This window comes from Idiotropiscis lumnitzeri, chromosome 9 (genome assembly GCF_059441095.1).
Source record: "Idiotropiscis lumnitzeri isolate Australia: NSW breed Sydney's pygmy pipehorse chromosome 9, RoL_Ilum_1.0, whole genome shotgun sequence".
NCBI lineage: Eukaryota > Metazoa > Chordata > Actinopteri > Syngnathiformes > Syngnathidae > Idiotropiscis > Idiotropiscis lumnitzeri.
The window spans coordinates 11656079-11677486 of NC_142399.1; the positions used below are offsets into that span (position 1 = coordinate 11656079).

At 43.2% G+C, this 21408-nt stretch overlaps 1 protein-coding gene across 3 annotated transcripts in view; it reads left to right on the forward strand.

The window, feature by feature from the left end:
• camkmt (calmodulin-lysine N-methyltransferase) overlaps window positions 1-21408 on the forward strand; it is an 82333-nt gene that overhangs the window by 42638 nt on the left and 18287 nt on the right. For 2 of the 3 annotated variants that reach the window (XM_088305551.1, XM_088305550.1), the window contains 3 exons: window positions 14815-14878; window positions 19106-19172; window positions 21231-21305. In XM_088305551.1, the coding sequence (XP_088161677.1) occupies window positions 14815-14878; window positions 19106-19172; window positions 21231-21305 (206 nt within the window). Of the gene's footprint in view, window positions 1-11667; window positions 11729-12457; window positions 12510-14814; window positions 14879-19105; window positions 19173-21230; window positions 21306-21408 lie in introns of all 3 variants that reach the window. The other variant, XM_088305552.1, reaches the window with a different exon arrangement.

Sequence of the window (21408 nt, forward strand, 5' to 3'; positions counted from 1 at the left end):
TGCACTGTCCAATAAAAAGTATGTTCACCAAGTCTAAGGATTCCATTTCACCAATTTTAAAGATGAGTTTCTCGCAATTAAAAAAATAAAAGGAAACACTCAACTATTGGATCACCATCGTCGTTGAATAAAAAAATACATGTCATCAAATGTGTCATTTGTGTACAAAACACAATTTGGACGTTTATGCTTTGCGTTGCACGATGACAATTTGCAGTCGAGATACATGCGGGAGATAACTGATAAAGAAACACACTTGCTTCCTATCACATTGCTGTAATATCCATATTGGATGCTGCTGTATCCATATTTCGTCCCACCCACGTTAGAATCAAAACAAATAATGGTCTTCTTGCTTACTGGTGACCAGACCAATCACAGGCCCTCGCCTGCTCCGATTGACAGCTGACTTAGTGTGAAGCGCTGCTTGTAACCGGTGGCAACAAATTGGTCTTGTTTTGCAAGCTGATGTGTGTAAGTGGGAGGGATCGGCAGCCGGCCACTGATGGGGAGGGAGGAGCGGGCAAACAGAAAGGGAGAGCCACTATTCCTCCCACTCAATTACTGACCCGAGCCGTGTGGGGGTGTGGGTGTGTGTATGTGTGTGTGTGTGTGTGTGTGTGTGCGCGCGTTTGCATTCGTGTGCGAGTCCCCTCCCCACTCCCACTCATCTCAAGGCTCTGACAGTTGCCTATTGTCTGTCTGCTGTCCCAACCTCAGGAATGACTTCATTATCGCTTCCATTTTCTGATAGTGTGCGTAGATATTTTTAGAATTGACTGAATTAATAGAATAGAAAAATATAGAAATGTAAGAGTTTTTAGTGGATTTTTTAAAATCATCATTGACAATTGGCGCACATGGCAGGAAAGCTATATTACAATATAAAATTAATAACACGATTATTATTAACTAGTATATAAAGAGCGTCTTTCAAGGAATTATTCCATCCATCACAGCGCGGCAATTTTCTATGTTTGGTCTTGTGACGTTCAGAATGTGAGCCTGACCGAGGGCAGTGTGGCGTCAATTTAGTCGTCAGCAGAGGGCGGTGTAGGGCCAAAATGTCTGGCGCCCTGAGATGGATGTCAATGGACAGAATCAGTGACTTCATTCTTATTGCACAAAGTTGCTCTCTAGTCATCAAAATACCTTGTTCGGAAAAACAAACACAAACAGTTTTTGCCTTAAAGAATGGTGCAAAAGTTTCCTCAAAATGATCAGATATGAATCCGTTTAAAAATGTAAGTAACAAGAGTCAAATAGCTTGATCACAAATTTTGACACTTTCTTTCCTCTGTTACTCACAATAATCAAATTCACTTCTGCAGGAAAATTCTGGAACATAGTGGAACTACGTAAATGGCAAAAAAGGCAGAAAAAAAAAAAGTTTTCCTCACCGGCATCAGCTTGAATTTAAAATCTGTCACTTTCATCCGTTTTGAGCTTACACTATCGTCAAGGGCTGACTTGTAACATGTTCCACTGTGGCGTATCCGGAACAAAAAATCTACCGTGCGTCTCCCCAGTGAAGAACCCACCTCCACCCCCGCCCACCACGCCACCGCCTGGCCGCTTGAAAAGAGGCATGGGGGCAATGAGGAAATGGGCCGCGCTTAGCCACACTGCATGCTAGCTGTGCTCAGACAATCGCTGAATGGACTCATCACGGCCGCCGGGCCCCGGGGAGCCAGTGATCTGCCTACGGGCTGTATGGAAAGCGAGGGTCCCGTCGAGATGCGGAGGACCCCAATGGAGGTCGGTGTGAGAATGTGTGTGTCCTAAGGCTACCCGAGCACGTCCTACTTCCTACGCGCCATTGTATGAAGAGTCTGTCCGCCATTGTTTCTGAGTCAATAACAAGATCACCCAGAGAGACATTGCAGATTTGCAGCAAGAATGGCGGAGTGTGTGTGTGTGTGTGAGCGCCCCCGCCCCTTGTCAACACAGTTGAATGGGAGAGAGTGTGTGAGAGAGAGAGAAAGAGAGAGAGATTCCCGTACCGTAATCCCTCGTTTTTCGTGTTTAATGGGGACCAGAACCCCCACCAAAAGTGGAAAAACTGCTAAGTAGAGGTTGACTTTTTTAAGCATGGGTTAAAATTTTTTTTTCCTTTTCATGGCCCGATATTGATTCATAAAACCATATATCGATACTTTTTCATGTCTATTGATATTTTTTAAATGTCTTTTTCCCCATAAATTATCGAAAATAAATCAAACGGAATCGGGAATCGAAAAGCGAATCGAATCGGGCTCTTGTGTATCGAATCAAATTGATTTTGGACATTTTAATTGATACCCAGCCCTAATTATTTACATTTTTTTGGGGGGTGGAGATTACGCCTCTATTACACTGTTGTGATCCCCTGTTGTGATTTAACGAGATTAGGTTCCTGTGACAATTGTCATGTTTTAACATAATTGTCATGTTTTAGTGTGTTCATTTTGTGATCCTTTTGTAGTTTCACATTTTTTATGTTTCATATTTTCATGTTTCAAGCGCGATAAATTTTTATGTTTCATATTTAACCGTGATCATTTTCATTTGGTACCGTGATCCATATGTTTAAATGTGGTCATTTGTCATGTTTTACCGTGATGAAGTTTCATGTTCTAATGAGATAAAATAATAACTCAAGACAATCTGGGTCTCACTTATGTTTAAAATCCAGAATTTACTTTTTTATTTTTTTATTTTTTTTTCTGGGAGGTCATTTGCATTTGTAGATTCAAATTTTGACAGTGAGCAACTCCTGGAAACATGTGGTCAAAGCCGGCACACTGCGCAACGTTTCATTCTTTAGGGCTTTGTCGCTCGGTGTGTGGCGTGCCAAAGATGCGCCAAATGTCACCCGCGTGGTGAGATCCTCAGCTGTCAGTTTGCGTCAGGTGACCTGGGAGGTGTCTTGAGCTGTGAAACAAAATCTGGTCTTTCGCCAGCTCTGGGGTGTGCCCTCGTTGGCATAAGTGAGCGCTCTTTGTCTCGGCCTTTCTTTTTTTTTTATTGAAACTTCTCAGAGGACAAATCACTTAAGTCGCCCCCCTTCTCTTCTTTCCTTATCTTTTCATCAACCTGGCAGGGTGTCTGACTCGTTCTCATAATGCCGTTGAGTTCAGATGGAAACCTTTCCTCGTAATGGCTCCAATGCCATTTCCCACCTGACAGCCAAGGTGGCCCCAGGAGGGGGTCTTGGGGGTCTTCTTGGCTAACAAGAGGAGGCGGAGTAACAGTAGCGTCTCGGCCATCCACCCAGTGTGATACTGGCTCAGATTGGCGAGGATGTACGCTCGGTGATAGCGGCTCGGAGTTCCTGGGCACAGCGCGCGTCTCAACCTCCTGCGAGGATGATGCAATGGAACTCCGCTTAATATCAGAGGCGGCTGCAGATTTAGGCGACTTTCACAGCACCGTGTGGCCACATACCAACTCGGATTGTTTGGCTGACATCATCTCAGCCAATGAAACGGTGAAACTTGCTCTTTAAAAGAGCATTCACGTTGCCTCCTTAAAATGAAATCTGCATATTATTAAAGAAGGAATCAATGCTGATCTCTTTTGCTTTTATTCAGGCTAAAATATTTGGAACACTAAATACCGAATAATGTAGATCCTGTTACTGTATGATATTGTCAGTGACAGCGTGGTAATATGTTGACGAATACAACTGTGCTGGTAATAACAAAGGCTGCGTTAAGTGGCATCGAGGTGACAATGAAAGGAGGCAGGGAGAAGGTGAGGGGAGGAAGAGGAGGATTAAGGGAGAGGAAGGTGACAGCGCGTAGGGTGACATCGCTGCGAGGTTAGCGCTCCAAAACGGACTGCTAAAAATTATTTCAGCTCCGATAAAGCTCCGATGCGCCCGGGGGATGTGGGCCCCCCTTCGCAACCGAGCGCCCTCAACGCCCCCACCCCACCAGCGCAAACCCCCACACCCTCATCTGCCTCTCCGGAGAAACGCCAGCGCCCTGGCGGCCTTAAGGCAGACCGCCCCCCCACCCCCCCACCCCCCTCCTTGTGAATAGAACACACACACCTACTACACGCCCCCACACACACACACGCACACCCCCACACACATACCAAGCTTGTTTGTGCTGCTTGGCTTCAGAGCGAGGATGCAGAACCGAGAGCCCCCGGGTCTCATTTCCCTCCTGACATCAGCAAAGGAAAACACCGCCACCCTTGTCCCGGTCATAGCTATAATATTAAGTAGATGCATCAAATTTGATGTTTAACACAGCAATGTAGGGAGATGCAAATACGACATGCGGGAAGGGGAAAAAAAAGTTGTGGCCACTATATTTTTATATATGTATATATATATATATATATATATATGTATATATATATATATATATATATATATACATATATATATATATATATATATCACGTCACGTCACGTCATGCGGCTTCAGTGTTTCCAAAATAAAATTGAAAAAAGAAAATTGAAAGCCATATTGCGGAAAGTCAACGCCTTTTTTTAATAGATTAGTTGGCGCCACGGCCACCTCATACAAGGCACGTGATATGATTGGTTCCTGGCCACGAGATCGACCAATGAGAGCATGAGTGGATTTTTAGCGTGAGATGATTGGCTGCGCATCATCGCAGCCTCTCCCGGAAAACACGGTTTGCTCAGCGCAAGGATGACGAAACATCGGCAAATAAAATGTTCACGTGTTTGTTAAAGTTTGTTTCGGCACAGCTTACCTCAACTGTAAAGCCCGTGTTGCATTTTATCACGAGACCTGATTAATGTTATAATAGAGGCGTAAATATTCCCAAACTAAAAATGAAAGATAAGAAATTAAAAGAATAATCAAAAAGTCGCAACATAGTGTCGTGCCTAGCATTCAAGCAGCGGCGAAAGAAATGACTTATAATAAATGTATAATTACTTTATAATTACTACGCTTCTCCACATATTAGCGAAGCCATCATATCTGATTCGATGAGCCATTTGCAGTTCCACCGCACATGCACGTTCATGTGTACGTAGATGGTAGATGCAGCTGCAGTGAACAGAAAAGCCTTTTGGCTATTCCTTGCAAGAGAGCCGAACGCAGGTGAGACGTCCTTGCCTTCTTCCTGCGAGCAGGGCGACAGAAACGGCTGCATTATGCGAGTGCGTGCAATTTCATCTCATCTTGGTACGCTCAAGAGCGAGCGCGGCTGGATGTACAACGCGATGATGAGTCGGTATAACTTGAAGCCGCACTTAAGTACAGTAGCACCTATTTGGAAGGTACTCAAAGTGTTAGCGCTGTTTGAAACAGCCCTGGAAAAAGCAATAAATGAAATAAAATGACTAGAACGGCACTCAGATGTCAAAAGGATCGGCAAATTGCACATATATATATATATGTATATATATATATATATATACATATATATATATATTTTTTTTTTTTCCTTCTTATTTTACACTTTCTCTGTGTTCTTTTAAGCTGTATACGATAGAGCAGTGTTTATTTCACTGTCAACGTTATGGAGCTGTCACAACAGCTGTGGGGAAAAAGTACTAAATGATTCATTTCAGATGAATTGCGTCAAAGTTGAAAGTCGAACCAAAATCAGTCTTTTTCGAATAGTTGTGCGACCCCCAAGGGGCGTGTGTGACCCAGGGGGAACATGCTTTTTTTTTTCTTTGCTGTATTAGAATGGTGTTATTGCACAAAAACTCCAGTAGTTGGCAGTGTCCCTCTCATTTATTTTAAATTTTATATATTTTTTTTTCTGGCAAATTGATACACTTCAAATCAGACTAAAAATCGCGAATAAAGTTGGCTTTCTTGCAAGATAATCTAGAATTTTTTTTTCTTTTTGGTTTTCTTTAATGTTCATGATAGGATTTTGTGATGAGTCGTACTTATATTATTCATTTCTAATCATGGCGGGGAAATGTTTTCATCTTCCTGGCGGACCATAACAGAAAATAATTGACAAGCCCTGACCTAAATAAATGTTAAAAAAAAAAAGGAAATCGTTCAGCAATTTTTTTCGTGCACCACCAGAAGGAGCCCGTGTATCATTACTGGTGTTCATACCACACTTTGAGAATCACTTCCAAATCAAGAGGAACAGAGGACACAAATTGATCTAACCCTACAGACGACCCAACATCCTTAAATTTCTCAAATATTTTCTCATGATAGTGATACAGCGCATACAGGTGAAAAAATGTGAACGAGACGGTACGATTGGATTTTTGCTGTCGTGAGGAGATGCGCCCGTTGCTAATACCGCAGTACCGCCACCACGTGAGAACAAAATAAAGCGAATGTCACCCAGACCGACGTGATGGCCGTCTGGCAGTGGACAGATAAAAGCAAGGCGCACTTATGCAACGTCTTTTTTTGGGGTGGAGGGCAGACAGGTGTGTGGCAAGCCATTGCGAGGACATTCGAGCGGGCCAGTCGGCTGCGAGCTGCTGCCGATAAGTAAGCTATCAGAGGAGGGGGATACATAGCAGAGTAAAGATTGGTGCCGGCCCCCTCGGAGAGGAACGGGTTGAGCTTTGGGGGTGCCACAATGCAGGCGTGGCGGGAAGATAGCCCCCCTGCTCTCATTATACTGGGCCTAATCCAAAACGCTGTTTACTCAGAGAGGGAGCGGGCGAGTGGTCGCGCTTATCGAAGCAGCGCACGGTCCTCCAAGAGTGCGTGCGATGAGCGACAGCGCGTCAAAATGAGCCCATTCCAATGGAAAAAAGGGATCAGCGCCGCCTCCCCGGCGCTCTCTGTCGGTCGCAGTGTCGATGCTTATCAACCCCCCGGCTGCCTGCTCCTCTCGGAGAAAAGGCGACGGGCGCTATCTGGGCTGCCTGTTGGCGCCAGCGGCTCATAATTGCTCCCATTGTTGCTTTTATGAATAATATCTTGCACCTAATAGGCATTAAAAGCACATACACACATGGCGAGAGCAACCTGAAGGAACTGGTGGCGCGCTTGAAGGACGACACCACAAAACTATTTTTTTTTTTATTTAGATTTTCACTATGCAAATAAAATAAGTCATTGATTATCAAATTTGCTACTTTTAAAATCCGGTCAGTGTCCAGAGTCCTTGTTTGATTTCAAATTGTCCAAATTCTCAAAATTCTAATTCATCCATTGATCCAAAAGTAATCAATAGATCATTGTGCACTGTAGACACGGCGTAGCTTCAGTTGTTTGGTTGGCGCACGCCACTTTGTAATGCACGCTACTGCCACCTATTGGACTGCAGTGGATTCATAAATATCAAATGCATCAAATGCGTATCGTGCACATTAACGGTCCCCATCCCTGCCCAATCTTTGTTGTATTTGACCCCACCTACTGTGCAAAATTGCAACACTTCATTTTAAAAAAAAAATGTCATTTATTAATTTTTTATTTAATTATTTTTTACCTCTGCACACACACACACATACACACGCACACACACATTCACACACCTCACAAGCCTGGCCGGTCTTGTGAAGTGTGTGTCCCCCGTGGATTCGGGCCGGGGTAATCCCGGCCTGCAACTAAAGTAGCCGTGTGAGAGGACAGATTGTCAGTTGATCATGGCCAGCCGAGAGCCTTATCCCTTATTGGATCGGCCGTGGAGGAGGCTTAGGAATTATCTGAGGCCTCGCCTAATGTGAAGTCGGATGAGCGCCACGGAGTCACACGGCCCCAAGACACACACCCACGGGCTTGAACAGAGACGTTGTGTGCGTGTGCGCGCACGCATGTGTGTTGGTTGGAAGGGGTGGGGGGGCGGGGGGACGACACGAAAGTGCGTGTGCAGGAAACAACATCACGACGCACTTAACCCCATCTTGACACCATCTCGCTCAAGCTTTTCGCTCCCTTGTTTATGATTGGCCATCCAATAGAATCCTCCTTTCTAATCATCATTTTAGTCGTCAACCAAGTACGGCCCGTTTTTCTTCACAATTGACGCCCAACTTGTGTTTCCCTCCGTGGACAAATGATTCCAACCAATGCAAGCGTTTACATTTATTATTAATTTATTTCCAAGCAACGTTTTCATAGTTTATTTTTAAGTAGCCGTTTAATGAAATTATTTAATTTGGTCTGAATTAGATTTTAACCACTTTATATGCACGCTCTGATAATCATGTTTTAATTAATAAAATCTTGTTATTACAATTTTAATTAAATTTTTCAATTTGTTTTTTAATCAAATTTTTATTTTATACTTACTTTATGTAAAATTGCCTTTTTTAACCAATTTTAGAACAGTGACAGTCTCTCGGCTCATGTTTTAATTAAATATAAGATGCCATAGATATTTTAATATTTAATATTATAACAAGGGATGGGCAAGAACCGATATGAGCTCTCGAAACAAGCCGATCGCGGCCTTATTTCAACGTATCAGATGGTCGCCAATGCAGCTGATACCAGCTACCAATACTTGAGGAAAAAAAAAACGAACAAATCTGTATTGTCTTTCACCGTATTTTAAAACATAAATATTACACCAAAAGAAACCCAAGTCAGACTAGAAACATACAAAAGCAAAACACTATTTTTTTATTAATGTCACTTCTGCTGCGACAAAAGCGAGCAGCATGACTCCTACGTCCTAAGTGGCGTTAACTTAAAGTGGCTTAGCTGCTGAGTTATTTCAGGCGGTAGTCCCCTAAATTGTACCTGGATCCCCTTCGCTTAGCGGCTAATTCCCTCACCTGAGAGGATGTCTGGGTTACCGGGTTACCACTTGTGCATCAGCACAAGACAACAAGAGGGATGCTTGTGATTACTGACAGCTACTGAGGGCCAGATTAGCTCTGGGCAGGGCCAAGATGTCAGCCCTGTGGAGTTCCCAGGGTGAGTGGCAGGTCAGTGGGCCGTGAACAGATGAGACTTAGGAACGTAGCCTTCGCCTTGCTCCTCATGGAGTCCGGTCAGGATTCCATAACCGCGAGAGACATTATCGTTAGCATAATAGCTCAGTTGCCGAAGTCAAATTTGAAAGTTCCCTGAAAGGAAGAACAAAAAAATTCCAATTGTCTTCATTTTAGCATTTGGGGAAGTTACAGAAACATATATGAAAAAAAATGCTTAGCTAGCAAAGTAGTGCAACTTCATCATGTTGTGACTGTAAATGAAGTTTTGGGCAATTATGCCGGCGAAATGCATTTGAACTCGCGATGACATTCGTTATTGTGTTGGAGTCATTTCTCAATTAAAACCTTTTATTTTTTTTTCTGTGCGTGGCCTGATTAATCCTCACGTATGCTTTTCAAGCTATAACTGGACAGGCTGCAGCCTGCCGCTGATTACTTGCTACATTAAGCTGACACACACAAGCACGCACGCGCACGCACACACACCCACACCCACACACGCACACACACACCCCCACAAGCACGCTTTCTTCATCTCGTAATTGAAGGTGAGAAATAATTTCATTATCCGCAGGAAAGAGTAATCTGCTCTTGACTCCTGATCCCTTCATTTCCTGCAGAGCAACTCTACCTGGGAGGTGAACAGATGCACACACATACACACACTCACGCTCACACACACACACACACAACATAGTCCCTTTCACCCTGGGCTATTAATGTTATTGGAGTCCGGGATTAACTATCAGATTGACATATGCTTTACAAAGCTTTGCGACTTAGTGCTGCTTTCACACGCGCACACTTTTCAATGGAAGATGCGAACACCTGATTCTGTTGAATTTGAATAATTGTGAATCTCGACTGATGTCGTGTATTATTAGCGTGTGCCCTTCTATCATCGTTGTGTTGCTGACAACATGCGTTTCTTTGCCACCCTCTGCTCTTCAAGCAGCGGGCATCCGGGAGTCATGGCGACGCATAAGTGGGATGGGCGGGGCGTGGCGTGGTCGGGGCTCAGAGGTCACTGTCACTTTGATGGACCGCAGGACTGCTAACAGGACAGTAGCTGACATGCGTTTGTAGTCAACGACGAACTGTGATGTGTTCACGTGGAGTCCAGTTCAAGTGGTTTCAACTTTACAACTCATAAAAAGTAATTCAAGGTAATGAGGAGAGATGTAAAGATTCATCAAAAATCGATTTTGTATTAAACTGCTTAAAATATGCATCGATTATATAAAAAAAAAAAAAAAAAAAAAAAGGATTGATTTGCAACGCCTAGTTAACCAGAACCACTCTCTCATGTCTCTGTTGGAAACAAAATCATATTCTTGCAACGTATTGTTATGTGTCGTTTCAGATCACTACTTTTTATTTTTCAACTTCGGTTTTAAATGTCTTTTATGATATTAAAAATAATTAATATTAATATTAATATTAATGTTAATGTTAATGTTAATATTGATATTAATATTGTTTCCAATATCTTTAATTCTTTTTCCATTGAATGTTGTATTTTGCCTTTAAAATTTGTTCATTAACTCTGTGAAGCACATTGAGTTGCCTTGTGTATGAAAGTCTCACGTTCCGCCCTTGAAAAGAAATGGCAGCAAAAAACAAAAGTGCTCCACTTTATACTCATCTTTGCAACTTTATCCCTGCCAGTGTACAACTTTGTTGGATTTGTGTTCTATACGAACTTGTATGTGCAACAGCAAACTAGTGAGTGGTTGCGGCAATCGATGAGCCGGTCGTCTGCGTCACGTCGCCACCCGAAGGCCAGAAAGGGACAACAAGATTCAAAATGTCAACATCTTCCATCCGTACATACATATCTTGACACTCTCCAGATGCACACTTCTCCTACGGCTGTCAGCGCGTGTGTTTCGTGTCTTGTCCATAGGTGTGTGTGCGTGGGGGTGTGTGTGTTTACTTCTAATGACGAAAAGCCATACTTGGACACTTTATCAATAGGCGTTATTAAATCCTGCTTGCTCCAGCTAATCTTGGCAAGCAGGAGCAAGTGTGTGAGGGTGACACATGCATGCACACGCACACGCACGCGCACGCGCACACACACGCGCACTGATGTCTTGAAGAGCAAGCGTTTGTAAGCCGCTTATTATATTGACCAGCTCCTTCTCCAGCAGACGCCGTCCCTTGCTGCTTTTTGCTCTCCTCGTCTTCATTCTCACTTTTCTAGCAACACCCTCCAACCTTGTTCTCATCTCACACACACACACACACACACACGCCAATGGACACGCAAATGCGCAGATGCACGTGGCATCCAAAGCCGCAGCGTCTCCTTCAAAGCCAGAAAGCTGAAGTTTTATTCAAATGAATGTTTGCTTCTTCTGGTGCCAAGGTGTGTGCGTGCGTGCGTGCGTACGTACGTGTGTGTGAGTGACATGGCGGGCCTGAGCATCCAAGTGTGTGTTACATGCACAGCAGAAGGAGAAGGGCTGACGGGAGGTGATAAGCCAGATAGGCCTGCATGCTGTGATTATCACCCAGTGGACCTCCTGTCACACGCACACGCACACACACACGCACCCCCCCACCCGCGCACGCACACACGCACACACTCACAAAGACGCTCAATGCGAGCGGGAGTGTGTTGTAAGGATTTAGGATAGACAGACAGACGGGCAAAGGAATAAGACTTGGATGACAAGGCGAGGTGGAAGCCACCAGAGAAGCAGGCTGCAAAACAAACAATGCGTCCAATCGGCTCGTGTCTTATTGGAATCAATAATGAGCTGCTTTTGCTGACTTTTGTTGTGTGTGTGCGTGTGTGTGTGTTTTGTCAGGTGTGTGGCCGTCAGAGGAGGCCATGGCTCATTACTGCCTGCACAATCGCCACATGTTCACGTAAGTTCACTATCAAGCTGTGGTTTAATTTATCAATCAATGTACAGTACGTAAATGAAATAAAAAGATCTCATCAATAAAGTTGGTATTAATTATTTTGTACTTGATTTTCAATGATATTATATTATAACATATTATTCATCCCACAATTTTCGGCTTGTCCCGTCAGAGGTCGCCGTGTTTGGCTTTATTTTTAAATATGAACTAATAATCTTTGTGCTCATAGCTTATCGTGGCCTAAATGACGACATCCTCCTGGGAGCAGTTGCTAATATTTTGGCTAACTGTGTTTTCACCAACCTTTCAGATGACTTGAATGCACATGTACGTTTGGTGTCTTTTATTTGACGGCAGCCACTGGCCTGAAAATCACCTGAAGCACACTTTGATTTACACGGATGTTGGCGCATCACCCTTTGATTTCCTGTTTTTAACATTCAAGAGGCAGGTGGTGGGTTGAGGGAGGGGGATGATCAGGGGGATGGAGAGCTATTGATTATCGGGCGGCAGAGTGAAGGTCAGTGAGACAGAAAGAGGGTGGGGAAAAAAGGGAGGGATGAAGACAGCTAGATGAAAGTGGACAAGGCTTGTGATGGAGGGGAAGGCTGGATGAAAGTGGAAGAGTGGCTCTGTGTGTGTGTGTGGGGGGGGGTGTGTGTGCGTGCGCGCTTGTGCGTATCAAAGTAACATTCTCAACAGAGTAATGACTTCCCCTCTCTGTCCTCTCAGGGGCGCCATTTGTGAGTTGGGAGGAGGGATGACGTGTCTTGCTGGACTCATGGTAAGACATTATGTGTACACACACAATTTGCCGGGGGAAAAAAAGCCTGCCTTCCTAATGAAATGGTCTTTCACAGATCAGTACAGCACAGCTAATTTAATCCCGCGAGAATTTGATGGGAAATCATGTAAAGAGATAACCCTGAGATCACTTTTTTGATCAAGATATATATATATATATATATATATACATATATATATATATATATGTATGTATATATATATGTATGTGTGTGTGTGGGTGCATTTGTGGCTTCATATCAACATATTATAAATATGACAAAGCAGATTTGGTCTATGAAGCATCGCTTATAATTTGTGCATTTCTCCCAGATGAAGTGGTGCATGGACGAGTGCATTGCGTGGTGACATCAGCTTGCCGGCCCTTGAACTCTCGCCACACGCGTTGACACGTTTTGGCTTTATTAGCCGGGGTCTTAAGGGCCCCTCCACATCGCTGGCATTGCTGTCCCATCGATCGGCCGCGTGCGTACGTGCGTGTGAAAAAGCAGCTTTTTATCTCTTGCCAGTCAATACCGCCGTGTTTTGACATTGCTGGCTGCAGATGGAATCCGTCGTTCAACCGCCTCCTTTTCCTTGGCTGTCCTGTATGCGTGTGTGTGTCTGTGTCTGTGTTTGTGTGTTACTGACACTGCAATCATTAGTTTAATCTTTTGGATCACGTGATCATCTTCAGGATCACTTGATCAATTTGTTCATGACTCGAATTTGGTGACCGCCATAAATCCTGCGCAACACGTGGCTTGTCTTGCACCCGATGTCGGTAACTTTGCAGATAAGCGCTGGCCGGTGGATCTGCAAGAGGGAGGGCTGCGCTGCTGTGGGGTTGGTGGCAGACGACTTCAATCATGGTCGATCACTGCCCCAACCCCAATCGTTCGTGTGCTGGCCCTTTTTTTTACATTTATTGCCGTCACCTAGGCCATTTTTAGCTGTTTATTGAACCCCAGAGGGTGGGGGGGGGACAATGAAATGCAATGACCACATTAACCCAGCGCTGCTGTTGACCACTGCTTTCACCCGGACACTCAGACATGGCACTCCACCATGCTCCGCCTCCTAAAAGTGCATTCATGTACACCCGCTTCTCGAATCATTACTTTTTTTGTATCATTTCCCCACTTTGTCCAAGATTGCACCAGTCGATCAGCCAACTGTCATTATCAGCCGATTTCCATGGAAGCAGCACCAAGCAGTTCTAAATAAAAAAATAAGCAGCTAATCAATGTGGTCGCTATTGGATCTGGTATCGGCCAAATTTACACATGGATAATCGGCATCGCAATTGGCTACATAAACCTAAGAGTGGAACATGCCTAAAGATTGCTGAACAAATATTGGACTGGGACAACCAAAGGGAATATAAAATGCAGCTTTCTAATTGTCGATTTTACTTATTGAGAGGAAACAGTAACGCAGCGAGCAGGCCACCGCTTGGGTTGCCAGGTTGGACTTCAGATCTTTCCGCTGGGTTCCCCAGTTCACCCTGCAGGTCACTTCTTGCATTGAAGCAGATGGTGGGACACCCCCTCAAACACACACACACACACACACACACACACCCTGCAGGCCCTGAATGTGGGTGTGTCCCGCCATGCTTCACATGTGACTTTTCTTTATTGTCCATGTGTTATGCGCTGACAGATAACGCTGCCTTGGCTTTGTGTACATGGAAAAGCAACATATGCACATGCACAAAAAGTGACAGCCTGACACAAAGTGAGTGATGTATTCAAAAACCAGGAGTGAGAATCCAAAAAGGGGTTACAGTTAAGCACACACCTCTTTATCTCTAACCCCCCCCTCCCACACACACTGTGCGTGTGCACTCCATCCATTCTCCGCATTCCCTCCCTTCTCCATTCCTTTTTTTTTGTTCCCTGTCTCCCTCCGACGCCTCTCGCAGCCCGCGCCGCAAAGTTATGTGAAGGGCATCAGGCAGGCCCGGCGAGCCGAGCGCGGAGTGACAGCGGCGAGCGGGAGTGATGGCTCGGCCCGATAAACAGCCGGCGTCAAATGAAAAGGCTCAGCGCTTGCCATCATCGCCCTGTCACAATGCAATTACTGAACAGAGTGATAGCAAGATAGCAGCCCCCACCGCTAGCCACAATGATAAAAGTATTGACTGATTTGATTGAATGATTAAAATAATGCAGACATAGAAATGGGCTGAAGATAGAAGTGGGGTGATGGCAGGGAGGCCGTTGCCGGTTGTCTCGTGCAGATATGTCATTATTGTGCAAGTGCTGTGACGCTCCCCTCATCTCTGGCGCTTTTTGTTTCAGGTTGCCGTTTGTGCTGACGCCAAGGAAGTGCTGCTGTCAGACGGCAACGACAAGTGCATCGACAGTATCCTTTGGTCCCGCCGGGACGCTTCTGCTGCTGCTCTTTGATTTTAGTGAAGGGAACGCGTCAACGCCAGCGAGTCGTCCTCGCCGGATCTTGAGCGTCAATTAAAGAAAAAGACAACGTCGTGGGAAGCAGATGACTAATATTGCAAAATGCATCATCGACGCGCTTCCAAATCATTTATTAGTGAAAAAAACAAAAAGTAGTTTTCTTTTCTCTCTCACCAAAACAATCAAAAACAAAAGAATCGCAAATTGTACAGAACCGTGTGCTGCAAAAATCAACAACGCATTCAGAAAATGGTTGCAGATTCACAAACAAAAGTTTTCTGTAGTTATATATGATGAGTATTTAGGTTTTTTTTAATAACGCATTTATTACTTGCTCACCACCATTTATTGAATAGTTTATAAGAGCTTTCATTAAGAAAAAAAAGTTCAATTATTTTACAATTTATTTAAGATTGTTTATATCTGTTATATTTCTCATAATAATATGATCTTTTTTTCCTGATTTTAATAGCCAATGTTTAAAAAAAAATTATATTAACATATCTATCTTTGAATATATATATATATATATATATATATATATATATATATATATATATATATATATATATATATATATATATATATATATATATATATATATATATATATATAATGTATGTATTCCCCCCCAAGCCCCAAATTAATTGTCTTGAATTTTTAGGCCTGTCGTCCGTCCATCTCACCAGCTTTTCCCAGCAACTTGAGACGTTTTCCTTCCCATCATCTTGCATCATTCCTCTTCCCTTTGCCCTCTCTGGCATTTCAATGCAGCTTACACAAACAAGAAAAGCAAGTTTTGCTGTGACAAAAGAAGGAAACGTGCAAAAATGCGCATTTTGACCGATACAGTACTTCCATATTTAGCTGTGCTTACAAAATCTCTCAATGTCTCGACCGGCAGCGATCACAATAAGACCAAACAATAACACTGCACTGCACGCACTTGCAGCAACAATGCACCACTGACCCGGCCGCTTTGTTTCACGAGAACCAAAACATACACAGAAATTGGAAGTAGGATTTTTGCTCTCATGCGAACGGCCGCTGTGTGAGGCTACAATGAAAGCACATGTGAGGAGATTTGTGTGAGTGGCGGAGAGATATTTTTGCCCTCATTCATCGTGCACACACACTCACCCACACACAGACGAAGAGCAGCAGTCTGTGCTACTTCTGCGACCTTCAACAATCATCTAGAAAAAAATCAATGGAAATATTCCTCTAAGCATGATTGATGGCTGCTACTTGACTGATTTGAAAAGTTGGCTGCATATATTCCTTCACAATGTCCAAGAGTAAATTGAAGCCTCTCAGGTCGAATGTGATTCAGTTTTTCCCTATAAGGCATAATGGAAATAAAAATAATTTCTTGCAGGGTCAATCTGTCGTCAGCGTTTATTAACTGACTCTGTATGATTTAATTATATTGTTAGCTGTTATAGTCGTGTAAAAGGAAGTTGGTGTAAAATGTAACAACTCACTCACTGACTCGCGATTGACAAATCATAGCAGTTTGCCCGAGGCAGCCCAGCATGACACTTTAACATTGTCACTGTCCATAAAGATGATTCTGATTCTGACATGAGACCCGATCGCAACTTGAGCCATATTGTGCTGAGCAGCCAGAACGGACGCGTGTATGCAACTTTTGACGCTACAGCTGCTTCACAATACATGATTAGAGCTGGGTGATATGACAATATATATCGTGAAAATCTGCAATTAGTTGGCTGGGATAGGCTCCAGCACGCCTGTGACCCTCATGAGGAGAAGCGGCTCAGATAATGGATGGATATCGTGAAGATGTTAGAAAGGAATCGTTTCTATCTATCTAATAGTTAATGAAAATAATTCAAGAGGGCGAAAACGCAAAACAAATACTACTATTTTGGGAAATAATTAACTAACAATACACCAGCAATTATTAACTATTTACCAAAATAAAAGGGTACCTCCAGGCATGCTGGGTGTCACACCTCCTTCAAACTACAGTAGCAAGGCTCAAAATAATTGGTTTTACCTCGCTGTTTGAGCATCTAAATTAGCATTTTGCACGTCATCCATACACAATGAATGGCAAAACTGTGAGTCACCGATTTTGGAGTTTTTCCAATAATTGAACACTGGACATACATACTGGGCCAGAACCCCTCCTCCCCCTTGCCCCCCCCCCAAAAAAAATAAAGAAAAAGCAAAATAAAAAACTAAAAAAGAAAAAAAAAAAAATCAACATTTCTCTCTCTCGTCTTCTATTGTGTGTGTTTGGGGTGTGTGTGCGCTGACCTCTCCCCTACTGGTGTGCTGGTGATGGGATTACAGTAAGCCTCTGTCATCATCACCATGCACAACACGCTGATGCACAGGTGCGTGCGTGTGTGTGTGTGTGTGTTTGTTGTGTGCATTTATGTGTTATTTTTTTTTCAAACGTGACCTCAACCTGTCGTACATAATGTACATTAGTACTTTAATCAGCCTGGCTCAACTCAATATAATTTTTGAGTTCCGATCCATTAAATTATTTTTTTCCTTCTTCAGGTGTGTTGTAAGAAAATAAGACTCGCAAGGACACCCACACACGAAACCGCAACCCCCCAACCAGACACCTGCTCCTTACATCACTCACGCGGCCTCGCCTCTTCAACACTCTCATCAACACACAAATACTACAGTAATTACAGAGTAATTATAGAGTAATTAATCTTTATATAAGATAATGGATAAATGAAAATCAGTTGGTCAGTTTGCATTAAGTTTTTAAAAAAACAGAGTCCTATTTTTCTTTCAAAAGTGTTTTTTTTTTGGGGGGGGTGGTGGTGGCTGGAAGGGATTAATAGTATTTCAATTTATCTCAATTAGGAAAATGGATTAGAATGGAATTAATTGCGTTCGTAAGACAACGTACACCTGTCGGTTTTGTTTGTATCCCTTTCTGAGAAGGCCGCTACTATTTTTTTTTTTTTAATTGGCTCTTGAGCTATCGATCTATACTCTATCAACACCTCTCTTTCTCCCTCTCTCTCTCTCGCTCTCTCTCGCTCTCTCGCTTTCTCTCTCCTGTTCCAGGGCTCTTCCATGCCTTTCTCACCCTGGCGTCTTTGTCGATTGGATTTGTCTCTTTGCGGGCTTTAAAGACAAGCAAATCCTAATTGAATTGCGGTGCGACTCCACAGGCCAGTGTATTAATAGACAACTTGACATCAATCGGCCTGCCTTTGTGTGCACGCTCAGCCGTGCGCGTGCGCGTGCCCGTGCGGGTTAAAAGCCTTTCAATTGATCCGCTGCTGTGACCTGCTCGTCCACTCTGCATCTATGTAGACATGTCACACAGTGTTTGTCCTCCAGATTGGCGTGTGTCATCAAGCTTCAAAGAACACCTTACACAATGGGTTGTAACAAGAAAAAAAAAAAAACACCATTTGACTCACAAAATCACTTTTGCTGTAAAAGATATGAGTACACCAAATTGAATGGTTCCTCTTTCAATCGTACCGTCCTTGAACCGGATCACACTGTACGTATTGCGATATGCAGCCAATCGTCTTTCATCGGAGTGATGCGCACACACAGAGTCCTAACAGATAAATAGATATTTCATAAAATTCTAATAGCCAATTGTCATTCAAATAATCACATTGGAATTGTTTTCATTTCATAGTCTTTCTTTCAATTGACAATTTCCTTCTGGCAATTAAAAAAAAAAAAAAAAAAAAAAATTGATGAAATCTGTTCCTGCGATTTTTGTTTTTAATCTCTTGTTGGATGGCATTAAATTGTGCAAGTGTCCCTAATGTTTTGGTTGGTGTCCTACTAACGACGACATGAAAGAAGTCCAGTGGGGTTTTCTTGGTTTCTTCCTACTACAACTGATGGAACACATAACATGCGGTAGATGTGTTTATTATTGTCGCTCGCATTGTCAGGATGCTTTTTAGCAAGCTGGAGTACTACGATAGAGATGTACAACAACTGTGCTGACTTGTACACGGGTTCAACAACCGCAGCCATTCGGCAGCCTTGAAAATGACCTTTTGAAAGGAAAGCACTTAATTGAAGTCATCACCTCGAAGCGAGCATCGGCGGCAGGGATGCTGCACTGTGTACACTTAGTTTGCTCCGTATTTACAATGCATTGCTTTCATATTGCCTATGTGAGTCCTTGACTGTTGCCCGTCAGATGTGCGAAGGATTGTGGAGCGAAACAAGCAAGCGGGGAAGTTCGGGTCGACGCAAGTCTTTACCAGGTGAGGATATTTCTCTTTTTTTTTTTATTGTTCACGCACAATTTACATTGATGTTTAGCGCAAGCGTGTAAATATTTGGTGCATTTTAAATGGAACCAAAAACTATACACTATTCCGAGTTGCACTATTACGAGAACTCCCTATAAATATTAAAAGAAACACTTGGAAAAATATTTCACTTTTCTAGGGTATCGACCCATTTTTTTCATGTAGAAGTGACTGAAATCATATGAATAAAATTGATTCATCACTTGAATTGATTTTTTATTTTATTTTGATTTAACTGTAGTACAAAATGTTTTGTTTTGCTTCTCTGGTATGCAGAATATAATGTACACATTCAGAATGTGCCAACTGCCTGGAAAAAAAAATTAGTAACGAATTGGGGGGACATATTGTAACGTCAGAAGTCCATCCATCCATTATCTGTACTGCTTCTCCTCAGGATGGATGGATGAAGTCAGAAGTTAGTTTAGTTATTTCCATTTTTATTAATACAACACGGCTACTGTGGGTCGACGGCAACAATAGAGCAACAACTGTTTCTTGTCCAGAGTAACACTGAGTAACTCTCTCTCTCTCTCTCTCTCTCACTCTCTCTCTCTCTCTCTCTCTCTCACTCTCACTCTCACTCTCACTCTCACTCTCTCTCTCTCTCTCTCGCTGGCACTCTCTCTCTCTCTCTCTCTGTGCGTGTGTATATGCATTTTTTTTTGGTGCATGCCGGTGAAAATTAATGCTTTTACGGGGAATTGAGATGTATCTTTTCAATAATGTTTGCTTGACACCAATTACTTTATTAGCTCGGGTTTATTTGCTATCTTGTGCCATTGTGGAGCATAAAGAGTTGAAGAGCAAACCGCAAAAAGGCGGCGCTTCATTGTACACCAACTGCCCACATCGTAAAACAGCAAACAAACGCACTCTTAGAGTCTGTTGAGGCAGCATGAGAACCTCATGGAGGGGCCCCCGAGCCGTACAGGCCTTCACGTGAGGACACATTGTGACATTGTAAGCAGGTGAACTCCCATTGGTCCAAATTTCCACACTGAAGCAACAGTCCAAGTCCTCAAACCTCGTCCCGATGTTCAAACCATCAACGTTACAAACGAAGGAACTTGAAGTACTTGGCGCTATCAGAGTCGCGTATGGCTGCGTTTGAGTCGTCCAGCGCAATCATTCTTCTCGACGGGAAGCTCTCCTCCAGAAAGCAGCGGCTCGCACAATATGAGAGGACCCAAATGCGTTTTAATTGTTGCGGCTCGCGCTCCGAAAGCCGCAAATCTCCTCTCGTTCGCCTCCTTCCTTTGCATATTTACACAAGCGGAAGATGGAGAGAAAAAGTCAACGTATAATTAAGACATTACTTTGATTGTTTTCTGGCGGAGCGCAAAGCGATTGGATGACAGGAGGAAGGGGAGGGGGCCTCGAGGGGGTTGTGGTGTGTGTGTGGGACGCCCCGCTGTGATATGAGATTGTGTTTCGAGCAGGGCCTAATGTTTTGTTTACCGAGTGTTAATAATGCCTAATTAATAATCCCACCAATTTGACAGCGTGAGCGAGTAGAGAGCAAAGAGAAAATGGCTCGACACCGACCATCGTCAGAGCCCACAAACCACTTTGCAGACTCAAAAGCTGTGGGAAAAAAAAAATACTGTCCTTCTTTGCATCTACTGCATGTATAAAATGTAACTGTGACAAACAACAGCAGCTTAATTTAACAAGACAGAAAATAATTGAGAAGCACTGCCATAAAGGTTGGCACATGGACTTAATTCTCACTTTTGGATTTGAAATAAAACAAACAAGATTAATTTAAGGGTATTTGCGTTTAAATCACAATATACTTGACTAATATTACAATTATAAATGCGAACTATGAAGTGAGGCGAAAACTTGAACCTTTCACGTAAAAGTCCACAGCTGGTGAAATGTCATTTAGTTTCAAACTTCTGTGCGTGATAAGAAATTGACCTTGAAAAGATGGAAAAGAGCATTTGTCAGTCCGGGTGACAAATTGGAACATCTTGTCAACACTTTGTCAACGTTTTGTTGCAGGGTGCTGAGGTGGGACTGTGAGCGGGACATTTCAGAATTAGAAGCCCATTTCGACGTGGTCATGTGTGCAGACTGGTTGGTACACACGCACCCTCCGCATGCACGCACACTCTCTTTTATCCAGTTCATTCTTGGACCCACAAAAAACACCAGCGCCGGGACGAGTCCACCTCGCCCA